The 18004-nt window shown below is 37.1% G+C and overlaps 1 protein-coding gene across 1 annotated transcript in view; it reads left to right on the top strand.

The window, feature by feature from the left end:
* The window catches only part of LOC127629765 (MAP kinase-activated protein kinase 5-like), a 116200-nt gene extending 98939 nt beyond the window's left edge, over positions 1 to 17261 (top strand). The window contains exons 13-14 of the mRNA XM_052106999.1: positions 13615 to 13719; positions 14996 to 17261. Of these exons, the coding sequence (XP_051962959.1) occupies positions 13615 to 13719; positions 14996 to 15090 (200 nt within the window). The 3' untranslated portion in view covers positions 15091 to 17261. The remainder of the gene's footprint in view (positions 1 to 13614; positions 13720 to 14995) is intronic.
* Positions 17262 to 18004: the final 743 nt, after the last annotated feature.

The following is an 18004-nucleotide window of genomic DNA, read 5'->3' as shown; positions in this document are numbered from 1 at the left end:
CCTTGGATGATCACGTGGATGTTCATTTGGCTGCAATGTGAAAACCACTAAATAACTTACTCAGTCCATTCACTTTATGAAGGACATTGCTTACTGGGGACATGTAAATACTGTACGGCCATCCTTAGTATCTATTCTTAATTTGGCCATTAACATCAGTGCAAAAGCGACCTTCTGTTGATAAAAGAGCTTCTTGCATTCCATGAATCGATCACATTTTCAAGAGAATCAAGATAATTCTCTGTCGAATTCGCAAAATGTCTGGGAAAAATAAAATGCTGTGGTTCTTCTAAGAAAGCCTTCCTTTGCTCCTCGCCTTATATAACATGAGATCTTTATCGGATGATCTCCGAAATTTGGTCAGAATTTATCAGGGTCTGTCTCCCTCAGCAGATAGCCAAGCCAGAACCCTGTGAGCTCGCTCAATTTCCAGCTTATGGCCTGTAATGTCGAGCAGACTTTGAAAGAGCCCATCCAGGAATTTCACCATATCCCAACCTTCTTCGTCCTCAGGAATTCCAACATTTCAGACATTATCCTGCCGGCTACGATTCTCCAAATCCTCCATCTTCTCCCAGATGCTCTCCAAATCCTCCTTGGTCACTAGCGGATTAGCATCTAATTTCCTCTCCTATGACTCCAGATAATCGATCCGTTTCTCGACATACCCCATTCTTGTAACCCCCTCAGCAAATATATTTTCCATGGCCATGATTGTTTGATGTATTGCAGCAAGATCCTTCAAGTCAGCAACGATCTTCTTCAGCATTGCCGGCACATTCATCAATTCTCGCCGGATTACCTTTGCTTCTCCGGCCAATCAACTCTCTGGCTCGAGGCCTCCGGAAGGGCGTCAGCGAGACCTTGCAGCCCAGGGCCCCCCTCCCAAGCCCCTGGTATTTAAGGGCCCCTGGGCACTGGCCCCATTGTCCTCATCCTTTGTGGGTGTGGTTTAGGAGGCATTTAAGGTGGTTCTTAGGAGCCAGATCATACAGTATACCGCATTCACCAAAAAATCCAAAGCACAAGAACTCGTGGAATTGAAAGGGAATATTAAAAGTGGCGAGGCAGAGCTGAAACACTGAATGTCATCTAATGGCCCCAGAGAATTGACCGATTGAAATATAGATATAATAATATTTTGTTGCAGAAGGTGGAGTTTTGGCTATTTAGGGCAAGACGATGAGTTGGGGGACAAAGCAGGGAAGATTCTGGCTAGATATATGAAATAGAGGGTCTTTTTCTACCATTCCCTCCGTAAAATCAGCTGGTGGTGAAATTTTTACCTCGGCCACTGATATTAATAATGCTTTTAAAGAATTCTATCTTGATCTTTATAGTTCCACATCTTTGTCAACTGAAGAGGAAATTACATACTTTGTGGAACCAATAGAACTTCCTAAACTCTCAGCTGATCAAAACAATTGATCAAACTCTTGATTCTGAGATAACCTTGGTAGAGCTTGGCGAGGTAATTAAGGCATTGCCTGCAGGCAAGGCTCCGGGGGAAGATTGAATTTTGAATTGAATTGCCGCTGAATTTTTTAGATCTTATGCTACAGAACTGGCCCCACTTTTGCTAGAAGTTTATACATAATCATTAAAGATTGGAAAGCTTCCACCAAACATGACACAAGCCCGGATCAGTCCGATTCTTAAAAAGAACAAAGATCCAAGCAAGGGTAGGAGTTACCATCCAATTTCTCTCATCCAGCTAGACGTTAAAATATTGTAACAAATTTTGGCTAACTGATTGAGTATAGTTATGACATCTCTTCTACATATAGATCAGGTGGGGTTTATTCAGGGCATAAACCCCACCTAACTCTTCTCATAACATTGGCAAACGATCAGACTCCGGTCACTGCCATCTCGCTTGGACGCCGAAAAAGCATTTTATATGGTAGAATGGGATTATCTTTTTAAGGTTTTGGAAATGTATGGGTTCGGGAATACTTTTATTGGGTGGATTAAGTTAACTTTATAGACACCCGGTAGCGGCGGTTCAAACGGATTGATTAATTTCAGATTATTTTACTCTGGATAGGGGCACCTGGCAGAGTTGCCCTCTTTCCCCCATATTGTTCTGTCTTGCCCTGGAACCATTTGCAGCCACAATAAGAAAGAGGATGATTTTCCAGTTGTGGTGGCGGGAGGTGTGGCGCATAAGCATTTGCTTTATGTAGATGATATTTTATTATTTGTCTCTGCCCCTACTAGTTTTATGCCTTGCCTCCACAAAATTATTCATTCATTTTCTAAATTCTCAGGATACAGAGTTAAGGGAAAAACAGAGTATGGTCATAAAAATGTATTTGTGCATGGAACTACTTTATTTCGCGGTGGATCAGAATCTGGCATTGCTGGTTCAAACCAAATAATGCTTCCAAGCCTCCGTTAGTAATTAAAAAAATGTCACTTTAGAAATGGTATCACCGCTTGTGCTGTTTCTACCAAGTGTGTGTGTGTGCGTGCATGCGTGTGAGCGAGCGCGACGAGGAGCGTGTGGCATGTGACACCTGTTGCCACACCCAAGTAGAGATGCTGTCAGCTTTCTCAGTGGAAAAATAGCCATCCAAGCGGGGGTAATTCTCCCTATTTTGTGGTAGCCGGTGCGCGAGTCTTTCACTATAGAAACTTCAGTGTCCTCCGCCATTTTGAACAGTACTTTTTCTCCAATGTGGAATCTCTGTTAAGAGTTAAGCGCTTTGAGTTGTATAATTAATCTGTCTGTTGTGACTCTCAGCTGTGATGAGCCATAATGCAGAAGTTGTTATATGTAAACAGTGACAGAAAGATTCACTTCACATCACCAACTGCTCATATTATACACAAAAATTATCTTTTGCCACCACCTGCTGGCTAACATGTGTAATGTAAAACAATACAATAAAAAATACAAGTAAGAGACACAAGCAGAGTTACACACACAGTGAGTCGTTGGAGTGCTGATGGTGTCAGACCATCAGTGCTCATCGAACACCATCCCAACAGTAAAGCATGCGGGTGGCAGCATCATGTTGTGGGGTTGTTTTTCTGCAGGAGAGACTTTTGCACTTCACAAAATGGATTGCATCATGAGGAAGGTAATGATGTATTGAAGCAAAATCTCAAGACATCAGCCATTAAATTAAAGCTCAGTCGCAAATGGGTCTTTCCAAATGAACAATGACCCAAAGCGTACCTTCAAAGTTGTGGCAAAAAGGCTTAAGGATAACAAAGTCAAGGTGTTGGAGTGGCCATTACAAATCCCAGACCTCAATCTGAAAATTTGTGGCCAGAACTGAAAAAGCATGTGGAAGTTAGGAGGCCTACAAATCGGACTCAGTTACACCCGTTCTTTCTGGAGGAATGGGCCAAAATTCCAGAAACTTATTGTGAGAAGCTTGTGGAAGGCAAAGTTAACCCAAGTTAAACAGTTTAAAGGCAATGCTACCAAATACTTATAAAATGTATGTAAACTTCTGACCCACTGGGAAATAAATTAAAGCTGAAATAAATTATTCTCTCTACTATTATTCTGATATTCCACATTTTTTAAATAAAGTAGTGATCCTAAATGACCTAAGACAGGGAAGGTTTTCTATGATTAAATGTCAGGAATTGTGAAAAGCGGAGTTTAACCCTCTGGGGTCGGCAAACGCGCCAGCGCGTTTTGCTGGATATTTTCGTCATTACAGCAGAAACAACTTAAAATACTCTGTCATTTTTGGGTATACAGATAAGTGTAAGACATCATTAGAGACTATAAAGGGTCTACTTTTATTTGTGTACACTCACAATAACAACAAAATCGTGTGCTTTTGTAAAATAAAGAAAATTAAAAGGTTGAGCTTTCAGCAGTCTCTTGTATCCACGAGCATATTTCAGAAACACGTCACAAAAATGAACTGAAACTCTGCTAATTATTTTCACTCAAATATGAAACATATGTCTAAAGAAAGCTTAAAATGTCTACTTTTAAATAAAACTATTCCAATTTAAAACAAATATTCTCCTGCAATGCAATCTGTTTGAAACAAAGCGATGTACAGTTTTTACCGGTCCATCTCATTATCTGTAATGTGATCCCACCCACCAGCTGAGCGCGCCATTCATACGCTAATGTGCCGAGACTATCAGTGCAAATGTACACGCCCCCTACTCTGAGGTAAACACTTTTCATTCATTTTTCTGCGCGTTTGCAATGACACGGCCAGAAAGCTCCAGGATATTATGGAAGATTTAACATTTTCCTCAGAAGAAGAGCAGGACCCGTAGAGCAGCAACGTTTGTATTTTGAAGAGAGACTTGATCCAGCTGAGGTTACGATTTCAGACGAGTAAGTCATTTAGTTTTCATTAGTTGACATGCTATATTATATATACATGTACATGTAAATTGTATGCTGTATGATATAAATATGATGTGTAATATGATATAAAAATAATATGAATGTTTAGATTATATTTTATCTAGTGTTTAAAATGCCTCATTATCACCAACAAAGCTGCTTGCAAATATGTGTTCAGGTTAAATTAGTAAAATACACTTTAAATATTCCCATATTAGAAAATCAGAATGATTATAAATCAGCTTTGATCACAAATTGCATTTTACAATATATTTAAATAGAAAACTGTTCTTTTAAATTGTAAAAAGAGTTCAGAATAGCAATATTGTTTCAGTATTTTGCATCAAATAAATCCAGTCTTTGTGAGCATAAGAGACTTCTGTTAACGGTAGTGTAGGTCTAAAATTAAGTAAAGTTTTATGTAAAGAAAATATATAGTCAGATTACTTCTTTTAACTTAAAACTTGATTTTGATCATTAAGTCTCCTCACATTAATTCTCTCTCTGTCACATTCCTCATTGATGGGCCCAGAGGAGTGGTCTTTGTGTCACATCAATGTGAATCTCATCAATATTCATGATAGTTCACGCCTCCACGCATATTGCCATTCAACACTAAAATTGTCACACAAAAGTTAAATGACTATATTGTTTTGTATGAATGAGTGATCAGGATGATTTTCACATCATTTTGTAGCAAAAACTCTAGGCTACAAGATCCAGTTCTCAAAGTATTTGAGAAATGTTTAGTATGTGTTATATGGCCTTATTTCAGTGACTTAAAATTTTTGTTTTTTCAAAAACCACGCATAAACATTATTTTCTCAAAAATACAAACATGTACACACATGTTGCTCACATATTATTGTAGCCCAGTTTGCGCTGAATACAGTGTTATCAGACTTTAGCCATTAATATGTTTTTAAGCAACTGAAAAAAGCACAAATGTCAAGGCATGTCAAAACTTCTCCAGGGCCAAAAATACCCTCAGACCCCAGAGGGTTAAATGTATTTGGCTAAGGTGTATGTAAACTTCTGACTTCAACGGTGTGTGTGCGTGCGCGCGTGCAGTGCATCCGGAAAGTATTCACAGCGCTTCAATTTTTCCACATTTTGATATGTTACAGCCTCATTCCAAAATGGATTAAATTCATTCTTTTCTTTCATTATAAATTATACAAAGAATACCTCATAATGACAACGTGAAAGATGTTTGTTTGAAATCGGGGGAATTATTTTTTACATAAGTATTCACAGCCTTTGCTCAATACATTTACAATACTGTTGAAGTACCTTTGGCACTAATTACGTCTTTTTGTGTATGATGCTACAAGCTTGGCGCACCTATTTTTGGGCAGTTTCTCCCATTCTTCTTTGCAGGACCTCTCAAGCTCCATCAGGTTGGATGGGGAGCGTCGATGCACAGACATTTTCAGATCTGTCCTGAGACGGCTGAGGAAATTTGGAATGAACCACCACATCCTCACACGGTTCTACACCAGTACTGTAGAGAGCATCCTGACTGGCGGCATCACCGCCTGGTATGGCAATAGCACCGCCCACAACTGCAAAGCCCTGCAAAGGGTGGTGCAAACTGCCTGACACAACATCGGAGGTGAGCTTCCCTCCCTCCAGGACATATATAACAGGCGGTGTGTGAAAAAAGCTTGAAGGATCATCAGAGACTCCAGCCACCCGAGTCATGGTCTGCTCTTACTGCTACCATCAGACAGGCGGTCTCGCAGCATCAGGACCTGCACCAGCCAACTACATGACAGCTTCTCTGTTTCTCATGGTCTGGGAGTCCTTCAGGTGCCTATTGGCAAACTCCAGGCAGGCTGTCATGTGCATTTTACTGAGGAGTGGCTTCCGTCTGGCCACTCTACCATACAGGCCTGATTGGTGGAGTGCTGCAGAGATGATTGTTCTTCTGGAAGTTTCTCCTCTCTCCACCGAGAAATGCTGGAGCTCTGTCAGAGTGACCATCGGATCCTTGGTCACCTCCCTGACTAAGGCCCTTCACCCCTGATCGCTCAGTTTGAAAAGGAAGAGTCCTGGTGGTCCCAAACTTCCATTTACGGATGATGGAGGCCACTGTGCTCATTGGGACCTTCAATGCTGCAGAAATGTTTCTGTACCCTTCCCCAGATCTGTGCCTCGATACAATCCTGTCTCGGAGGTCTACAGGCAGTTCCTTGGACTTCATGGCTTGGTTTGTGCTCTGGCATGCACTGTTAACTGAGGGGACAGCAAATTTACACTGTTATACAAGCTGTACACTCACTACTTTACAATGTAGCTAAGTGTCATTTCTTCAGTGTTGTCACATGAAAAGATATAATCAAATATTTACAAAAATGTGAGTGTACTCACTTTTGTGAGATACTGTATATGCAAAAAAATCTTTAGTGTAGGGTGAAAGTACTACCTGTCAATCGGCTTTGAAGGGAAATAACCGTGCAGTCGGACAATTTGAAAAGTGCATATAACATTACTTTTTCAGTGTACTTGATATCAACATTTAGTCTGTAAGAAGAACCCCCATCTGAAGCTTACATTACATTATACATTCCATAAAATGGGAATTTCCATAATGTTTGTGCTTGGATTAAATGCAAATCTAATTTTGGTTCAAAGTGTGCACCCATTATATACCATACTAATTACCATAGCTATTCTTGCCTGTTAAAATTGTATTTCTAGATAGTGATAATAGTATTTTTACTAGTTAACGTCACATTTAAGATATCAGTAATTTTATTTTCACTAGTTGCAAAGGCTATTTTATCAAGGCAATAATTGTTACTAGTAGAGCTCCCTTTACTGATTTTAATAATTACATTGTTACTAGTAAAATGTTAATTCTTGTTATCAACAATTGAATTACAAGTAGTGAAAATGGTAATTTTTAATATCAGTAATTTAATTTCAACATGTTACATTTGGTATTTCTGATATCTGGAAGTGGATTTTAGATATCAATAATTTGGAGTGTATTTAATTATATCTAACAGGACTTTCTTTCTAGTAACAATTACATTACAGATATCAGAAATTAAAATGATCACTAGTGAAAACAGAATTACTGATTTCAAATATTAGCATTTTTATTAGTTGGAATTCAATTGTTGATATAAAAAATTGGCATTTCCACTAGTAGAAGTTACATTCTTGATATCAAAAATTATATTTTTACTAGTAAGAAAATAATTGTTGATATGTGAAATTGGAATTTAATCTAGTGAGAAACTAATTTTTGATATCGATTATTGCGTTTTGAATAAAAGTGCATAACATATCCGTGTGAAACTTTATTAGTGAAAATTCAATTATAGTTTTTACTAGTTGAAATTCCATTTTTGAAATCAAGAATTCGATTTCTGTGAGTGATATCGTTTTTTTATTTCAAGATTTCACGCAGTTAATAGTGCAAATGTAATTATTGATATATATTATATATATATATATAATTATTGATGTATATTTTCACTAGTAGAAATTACATTACTGATATCAAGAATTAGAATTTTAACTAGTGAAAATTAGGGATGTCCCGATACCACTTTTTCCACTTCCGATCCGATTCCGATAACGGAAATCTCAGTATTGGCCGATACCGATCCCGATCCGATACCAGTGTTGTTTTATTGCATAATCAGATTATAATATCTTTACATTATTGTGTGGAAATAATTGGGTGTACTCTTTAATATGTAAAGAAACACAAACCTTTAACTACACATTATTTCAATATAAATGTATAGCTTATTAAGAAACACTTTATTATTAACTAGCATACTGGATACTGGCACTCCCTGAGTTCTGATTACACGCACCTGCATATCATTAGTGGCTAATCAATGACTGCATAAATACCCCGCTTTCTCGCGCGTGCGCTCTCTCTCTCTCTCTCTCTCTCACACTTTCACACTTTCACTTTCACACTCTGTGCCTGTTCTCATCGATAGTAGAAAGTTCTGGAGTCTCAGAAATACTATGTCAAACATGTGTCTTCATTATTGCCTGCAAGTATCATAAAATTGTTGTAAGTTATCTCTTTCATCGTGTCTATACACTGTCTGGATATTACTTACCTGCTGTTTGCCACTCTGCTTAACTGGATTTACTCACAATGTTTACATCACTGTTTCAATCCTCTGCTCAATAAACCCTGCAGAGTTCATATCTCTGCTGTGAGTCTCTCCATGACAGCTTTAACTTTTAAACCCTCACCATTTTTATTCACAGTTTGTAACGATCGTTTCTGTGTATTCATGTTTATCACATTATAATGCAGTGTGCCCCTTTAAGAGAGATGGTTACGTCACTCATGACGTGTACTATGCGTGATGACATGGTTGGAGATGAGATGAGGACATTGTAGATGCTAGACGTGCTCTACCCTTTTTTCTGTATATTTTATTTTATAAGTTTTGTGACGCTAAGGAAGAGTAGCTCTCATGCATGAGAAGATTGCATTGCCTGTGCACTTGTCATTAAATGTGCGTGATACAGCCTTTCAGCCTTCAAGCTCTTTCTTCCCTCGAGTTCTCTCGAGTTATCCGGTCCAAGCGTTACAAGTTTAATTTGCTTCTTATTTATATTCTGGTTAAATGCACCTCCAGTGCCGTTCTAAGTCCATATTATAAGTGAACCGAACTGCTGAGCATCTACATCCGAGATGTTCGTTTGTAGCGCTCAAATATTGTGCACGTGTGAAGGCTATAAATAGCCGCGTGCGCATGTGTGTGTAAACCGAAGCACCATTCACTAACGGGCTGAAGCTGCGCGTGCATTTATATGTTTACTTACTAAACACAGCCTATTGCAATTCACAGAGCTATCGCGTGTCTTCAAGTGGCTTTGAATAAAATGCACGAGTCATATGAACCGCTTTAATGGTGTTTTAACAGTTCTTTTATGTCATTTTTTAAGCTTGACAGTAACGAACATGACTAACACAGAGTATCGGATTTGGGTCGGCTCGTCAGACCGATACCCGATCCGTCTAAAAACGTCAATATCGAAGCCGATACCGATCTAGGTATCATATCGGGACATCCCTAGTGAAAATTAAATTGTTGATATTAACAATTCATATCATGCAAATTATTAAAAGTCAATTTGGCGGGGGGCCTAGGTAGCTCAGTGAGTATTGATGCCGAGTTGACTCCAGTCAGATCTCCAAATTAGCCCAAATTGCTAGGGAGGGTAGAGTCACATGGGGTAGCCTCCTCATGGTTACGATTAGGGGTTCTCACTCTCAGTGGGGTGCGTGGATCACAAAGAGTAGCATGAGCCTCCACATGCTGTGATTCTCCACAGTGTCATGTACAGCGAGCCACATGATAAGATGTGGGGATTGACTTCAGAAGTGGAGGCAACTGAGACTTCTCCTCCACCACCTGGATTGAGGTGAGTAACAACATTGCAATATTTATAAGAGACAAAGTTCTCTATGCTTCCCTTAATTTCCCTTATTTGTAGGGCGGCTGTGGTTCTGGTGGTAGAGTGGGTCAGCTGCTAATCGCAGGGTTGGTGGTTCGATTCCCGTCCCACATGCCAAAGTGTCCTTGGGCAAGACACTGAACCCCAAGTTGCTCGCAATGGCAGGCTAGCGCCTTGCATGGCAGCTCTGCTGCCATTGGTGTATGAGTGTGTGTGTGAATGGGTGATTGGAACACGGTGTAAAGCACTTTGGTAACCTCGAAGGTAAAAAAAAAAAAAGTGCTATATAAGTACAGACCATTTACCATTTCGACGATGTTTGAGCATGAAGCGTACACCATTTTCTCAAGTTGCTCTCCATCTTCCTTTAACTCAACATGGTGCCGTGGTGAAACTGACATGTGGGCAGGGATAAAGGCCAATTTATACTTCTGCACCGAACGCAGTAGGCTGACATGCACCACTTCAAAAATTGTACTGTGTGTTGCATTGACGCAGGCCGCACAACAGCTTTGATTGGTGCACTTTGTAACCAGAGGTCAAACACTGAAGTGGTGGCAGAAATTGTCTGCAAACAATTAAACTTTTATCGGATTTCGTTGTTGAAAAATAATATTGTGGTTTCTCGTTGATGGCTGTGGCTTCAAGCCATCAATATGGCTGAGATAATTTCAACTCGCTGCTTTGCAGCAAACATATAAAGCGAAAATTATTACAGATATGTTATTAACTCATATCATTGTAATAATTGTATAGCTAATAATATTTGTGTATTTATGATGGTTTTGTGTTGTACATTCGTTTAAATGTCTAATCTGTCAAATCTAACACAACAGTGGTCTTTCAGCCACCACGTACTGCGCATCACTGAATTTGTGTAAATAATAGGATTGGTCTATTGTGGACAGTAAATAATCCTATTTCATAAGTTGTGGAAATGTAACACTTCTAATTTGTCAGCAAATTAAAAACACCTGTTAAGAATTTGTTATATTGCCTATATGCATTGTAAAGTTTTTAAAAAGACACCCATTTAGTGTTCGCGTGTAGAGGTATAATTATTAATTCATTTGAGTATTTCTTTTTCAGCATGGAACATCAAAAGTATGCCAAAATATTTATTTATTATTGTTGGGGCTTCGTTCAGTAGCGGGTTTGGTTATTTGCAATAATTGATCATTATCAAAGATAATGATTAATTATTAAAATTAATAGAACATTGATTAGAATCAACATTATCTTATTAATTCTTCAAATCAACAATCATCAATGATAACTATCAATGATCAATAGAATATTAATAATTAGTTTTATCCCTCAGAGGCACGGTAAATGGCTCATAATCCATCCGCTGAGGTCATTGGTTCTTTAATGGATAAACTCAGTTTGCTGGTCTCATCCGCGATGGCGGAAATGCACAAAGAGCCAACGTGGTTGGACAACGACACAGAAAATCTAATTCTTGGTAACAGTAAGTTACAGTAATACCTTGAGTATTATTAGCAGCAATGAGCGGACTCTGCAGTCTGTAAACTGTACAAGCAATAACCTTGATACACAAGAATAACACACTATAATTTATCTCTGCCCATTCGTGAACTTCATACCATGAGGACGCGTGTAGAATGTGTGTTCACCCGTTGTTTGACTCCGACTCGGTTCCTCGAAGGTCGGGTGATGACGGGAGGCTGTTTTCTCGCTCTGTCGGCTGGCAGGATGGCGGCTGATTGTCGGCGGGTTGGCGGAGATATCAGCAAAGATGACTCGGTTGAAGAAGGAAGATAAATCTTTCTTTACTTCTGCAGGCAAACAAGTGAGACGCAGATTGCTTGGCAGTCTCCTTTGGATCCGTTAGCGTGCTCTGAGAATTGGCTTGTCCAGTGAGATGGAGATTGTATGGCCAAAGGTCAGGTGCGTACGTTACTTCCTTGGGCAGCAAACCTAAACCTGGGAGCAGCAGGGCTGCAACTAGACTGTCGCTGGAAGCAAGGCTTAGGAGGAATCTCTGGGGTTTTATACTCTCGATCGCATGGTTGAGGGATGCATTCTGTCGTGTGTTTCATCCAATAGGAGTTGAGTTCGATCCTTCAGAATTTCACACCTAGGTGTAAAGTGAGCAAGGCTTGATGGGATCTGTTTGGACTCCCTTTGATTTTGGCGCCAATTGGGTTTGAGTGATTCTACAGGCCTATGTCAAGATTTATGACTGTGTGTAGGCCTGTCTTTTGTCTCCTATCTGAGCACATGAGGCCCAACAATTATTCTTTAAATGACTCAAGAGCAAGCATACAGTATATTTCTCATTTACTTGCTCCTAGCAATAGCCTACAGGCAACATGTATTATAAATAATGTGTATCCTACCTAAATTTCAAAATTTTCACATATTAAAACTTGTTTATAATGCTACAGTTATTTAATAAATACTTCTGAAAACATGAATTACATTGCTTTTGCTTTTGTTTATTTATGAAGGCATAATTAGCATTTTGGCTGTGTAATGTAGAATGATGCATAAACCAATGCAGAGCTATAAATGTAAACACGTTGGCCACTAAACAGGACATACGACGTAGGTTCAACGCAGAAGTATAAATAGACCTTTTTCAAACTCCAGGTTTAGGAACGTGACAGTAAACCTTTGCGGTGTAAACTTCGACATCGGTGAATGGGAGATCACAGCAATTATTATTTTCACTTACCTATTTGCTCCAAGAGCAAATGAAAAAAATCCACCATTACGTTTAAGTGACTTTCAAGAAGAAAAAAATAGAGAGCAGTGGATTAAGACAGTCAGATGGGGAAGATGCCAAAATTACAGTCACACTCTCAGCAGCTGTAATAGAAACCCCCTCTCAGCTGTAATTGTTTTTTTTTAACTAATTCCAGGGTAATATAACACAAAGCATCATGTTATAAATTTACACTCAATAGTTAAAAAAATGTATCATATGAAAAAGTTTGCGAGATTTACGCTTATAAATAAGGCGAAAACTCGCCATTCCAAAAAAAATAAAAGGTCTATTAGCCTTAACATGCACAGCGTGCACAGCAAGAGGCATTGCAATGGTCAGAGACATCTATCTAGTGCATTTTTACATGGGCTAACAAATAAAAAAAAAAGCACATTATCAATAGTATCACCGATATTCCCAATGGTGAATGTCATCAAACAACCAGAAATAACTCCCGTTGTTACACTTGACATCGATTGCCATATAAAACTTTTGTAACCTGAGGTATATTCATATATAATTGTGGGATTTCATGTTTTAGTAGAGTCTACATTTTACACTATATGTTTCTTGCCTTGATTAAGATTTTCAAAACATTCTTGTTTGAGTATTATACAACTATATATCAACAGATCAAGCACAACAGCGGTTATTGGTCACTATGCATAGGATTTCATACTTGCGGATAGTGACACCTGGTGACTCCAAAATATTTATTTTATACCATTTATATATGTATACCATTGCTTTTTCAACTTTCTAGCCCTCAGGAACTCTCGTTCTTTATAGACCTATGTATCCAAATATAGCTTATATTTTTGTAAGTCTACTTGTTTTTAAGGCTTAGTAAAAAAAAACGTTAAAAATTTATATTTTTGTTTTGTTTATTTGATTATCATTTAACCAACCTACAGTATTTTTGTCAGCAAAAACATGGAAACAGAGACTAACCTTTTGTGACAAATCTCCTAATAAAAGGTTAAATGACTGGGATTGGTATCTGCTGATCAAATGACAAGAAAATTGGTAATATATCGGCTGTAAAAATAGTGAATGAATCCTCCCCAACGTACTTCCTTATTTTTTTTTTTTTTTGCAGGCGACAACGAGGATGAAAAACTGAATGAAGTTATGTATGAAGCATGGCGCTTCAATCGGGACTGCAAGCTTCTCAGAGATGGATTGCAAGCGTTAAGTTGGGATGGTAAGTGTTTTTCTTTGATTGAACTGAAACATTCAGTACTTGTTATATTACTATAAACTACAGATGTTGTATATGATATCAAATATGATTAACATGTAACCAGTCTGTCTCTGCTTCTTAATTTTTTAATTTTATTTCTTATCATATGACCACTTTAAGCATTTAAACATATAAGACCTTTCAGAATCAGAACTGGAGTTTGTGGCTTTCAGTCTTAAGCTTTGAGGCAGGGCTGGCTCTATGCTAAAAAAAAATTGTTTAGTATTTGTGCCACTGAGGGAAACTTTTTAGTGCCACAGTCAAAAATGTAGGGACACCGTAATGGTTCCATTTTTTTTTTAATTGTTACGTGTAACTGTAATGTTTCAAAATACAACACACATGCACAAGCAGGCAATTACTGCAGAATTCAGAAACAAAATATTCTAGTAATGATAAAGCTTCTCACCTCTCTCATCAACAAGGCATTTCCGTCCACAGAACCGCTCACTGGAAGTTTTTTGTTTTTCTTTCGGAGTAAACTCTAAAGACTGTTGTGCTTGAAAATCCCAGGAGATCAGCAGTTACAGAAATACTCATACCAGCCCATCTGGCACCAACAATCATGCCATGGTCCAAATCACTAGATCACATTATTTCCCCATTCTGATGGTTGATGTGAGCATTAACTGACGATCCTGACCCGTATCTGAATTATTTTATTCACTGCACTGCTACCACATGATTGGCTGATTAGATAAGCACATGGATGATTGTTGGTACCAGTCAGGCTGGTTTGAGTATTTCTGTAACTGCTGATCTCCTGGGATTTTTATACACAACAGTCTCTAGAATTTACTTAGAATGGTGCCAAAAACACACAGTGAGGCAGTTCTGTGGATGGAAATGCCTTCTTGATGAGAGAGGTCAACAGAGAATGGCCAGACTGGTTCGAACTGACAAAGTCTATGGTAACTCAGATAACTGTCCTTTACAATTGTGGTGAGAAGAATAGCATTTCAGAATGCTATTCTGAGTCGCGGTTTGGTGCTGTTTTGGCGGCATGAGGGGGACCTACACAATATTTGGCAGGTTGTTTTAATGTTGTGGCTGATCGGTGTATATCAATTGAATGATCAGTCTTAGTCATTAAAAATATATAATTATTTACACATAAGTATTTCATCAAAATTAATTTATATACAGGTATATATCAATGAGTGATCAGTCCTTTATTATTTGTATTTTTAATGCAAAGGACAATTTTGACCTGACTTCTATTTTATTTTCTTCACAGGTAGAAATTTTTCAGACAAAGTAGATCGCTTAAAATTGGCTGAAATTGTGAAACAGGCCATTGAAGAAAAGACCAATTTACAAGACTCCCTATAGCCAACACTGTGTGTTCTATATCCTTTTGTACTGTTTATTATATTTTTTTTTATTTTATTTTTTTTATTGAAGTGCAGACCATTTTCCATGGTCATGCTGCAGGCTGTTGTATATCTGTAGGTAAAACAAAGTTGTTGTTGGTATTTGTTTGCTTTTTAAACTACAGTAAAGAAACACTGTACAGTATTATGTTAAAAATACTGTATTTTCATTTCTGAAAATATTGAAAAGTGGGAAAACCAATCAGTTTTTACCTGCTGAAATGGAAGGGATTACACAATATGTCAATATATATTTATGTCTATTTTCTGTGTTAAATCAAATCAAATTGAATTGACTTGAAACAATACATGAAACAATGTCGCTTAAACAAGAAAATATAGTTAAGACAATGGCGGGCATTAAAACATTGATGTACTGTAATGTGCGAAGTAAGAGATAATCCACAGCTATAAATAATTTTAATGCACAACATGGATCCAAAAAACACCCAACACAACGTTTAAATTGTTTAAAGCACACTTAGCCTTGGATTATCCCACTTACACCTTGGTCACTTGCCAGCATTTAAAAGTTAAAGCTCTCATTAATATTTGTAAAATAAATTTGAAAGAATAAATATAAGGGTTGACTTTATCTACAGGTGATTAGATCTAGAGTTTTGCCCACTCTAAATCAGACACAGAGATAAAGTATTGCAATAAGATTACATTTATTTGAATGAATTAAAAAGCTGTATGAATAATTTTTTTATTTTTTTCGGATATCAAAAACGGGGAATTTAAATGCGCAATCCAGAATGTCCTTGTAATAGCCCCAGAATGTAGAAGGGTTGGCACTCTTAAGAACATGTAATGTTTAATTTCTATTCATTGTCGTTATCACATTAATGAGGGAAAAACAGCATTACAGAAATTACATCTCTCTGAAAAATGACATTACCCTTGTAAAACTGGCAACTTAATTATGAGGGAAAACTATCTAAAATGCTTTGATCCTGCAGACTTTGACCTTTGAGGCATCAGTATGGTATCCATTAAGGCTGCAATTTAAGATTGATATGGTGATACGTCCTTGCATGATTTACTCGCAAAATATAAGCTTCTCATTTCTGCCTTTTGCACCCTTTAAAAAATTGGACCCATTTACTTTGACTGTAAGTGCCTCACTGCAAGCTTGATTTGAACTTTTTTTATTTTTTTTTTAAGAAAAGGAGGGACAAGTTGAAATTTTTATTTTTGTGGTTATCAATATTATGCCACAAATGTTGTTGATTTGATCATAACTTGTATTGAACCCAAAATATTTCTTTAAGGTGGACAGCAGAGTAGGTTCAATAATATAGAACAGTGATTCAAACTGACTGGAACGGAGCATTAAATTCTCATTTCAGCCAATCAGAATCTAGTTTTCTGAAAGACCATTGGATAAATTGAGTAGTGTATTGTTTGGGCTAGAGAATTGCAAGAAAATTTAGTTATATTGTAAAAGCACTGCATTTCCTAATTTATTATATAAGTTTAACATTATGCTACACAAGTGTAGACATGCATTGAAATTAATCAAATTAGTTCCTTCTCATTAATATCTTGGAACTATCAGCTCCAAGCACTAGTCTGATAGATCTCTGTCAACCAAAAATAAAAATTTCTGCATGAAGATATAATATGCATAAGCAAATGTAATTAAATGAAAGTATATCACAAATGTAGTATAAATGTTGTCACTAAAGTTAAATAATAAATTGATCAACTAACCAAATATTTGTGCATTGTTGGAGTGTCATGCAGTTTGGATAGCCAACATGCCCCCCACATGCTAATTCTGCTTTAGTGACATGTTGATTCGTTAAAGAACAAAGCAAATTCATAATTATTACCTAACTTATACAGCAATAGATAGTTTTACCTGCATTCAACATTAGTGAACAAAAAAAAAAAAAGGATTTTCAGAACAATTTTACATACGTTTTGAAAATCCATTGATATACAACTTTGCACAAACTATAATTTGGTACACTCTAATCTGAATCTGGCATGGTACATGGATTGGGTGGAGTAAATTCAGCAATGTCCCTGTGTTGAGGAAAATTTCTGTTATGTGACATGTACACTGTAAGAAATGATTGTGTACATAAGTAGATTTAATGAAAATAAAATTAGTTATCTATATTTAATTGAATTATGTATACTCTTTAAAAAAAATTCTTGGAATAGAATGTAATCATTTTTGTTGTTAAGAGTATAATAATATTTTTTTTATTAATTTCCAGTGAATAGATTGAGTGAATCCAACTTAATGCAAATAAGTAGTTTTATGTTTAAAAGCAGTTTCTGTTTAAACTGGATCAGTACAGTTTGTCCAATTTGGTACCATTGCAACACATTTTTAAAAAGGAAAATCTGACAGCAATCTTTTGTAATTTATTTTTTTCTACTAAAGGTAAGGAAGCCTTTTATACTTAAATTTGGAAAAGGTGTTTTTGCTTAAGTTATCTACAAGATTTGAAAATTGGGTCACCCTTTATATTAGGTGGCCTTAACTACTATGTACTAACATTAAATACATACAAGACAATGTATTTACTCTTTAATTACTTTCTGTTCTGCAAAATTCCTACATTTTCTGCTACTAAGGTTGAGGTACGGGTAGGTTTAGGAGTAGGATTAGGGGTTAGAGTTAGATTTTTGGGGTAAGGGTTGGGGGTAATGTTATCAGTGTAACTACAAATGTAATTAAATGCAAGTACTTTAAAATGTAATTACAATGCAACAACATGTACATAAAAAGTACATTGTATCAAATGGTTAAGTACATAGTAGTTAAGGCCACCTAATATAAATTGGGTCAGAAAATTGAAATCTGTGTGTGTTTTGAACAGTATAAACCTCATTCACAGTAGTGCCATATTTGT

Source organism: Xyrauchen texanus, chromosome 3, assembly GCF_025860055.1.
Source record: "Xyrauchen texanus isolate HMW12.3.18 chromosome 3, RBS_HiC_50CHRs, whole genome shotgun sequence".
Taxonomy (NCBI): domain Eukaryota; kingdom Metazoa; phylum Chordata; class Actinopteri; order Cypriniformes; family Catostomidae; genus Xyrauchen; species Xyrauchen texanus.
The sequence above is the reverse complement of the archived record's forward strand: the minus strand, read 5'-3'. Positions and strand labels throughout refer to the sequence as shown.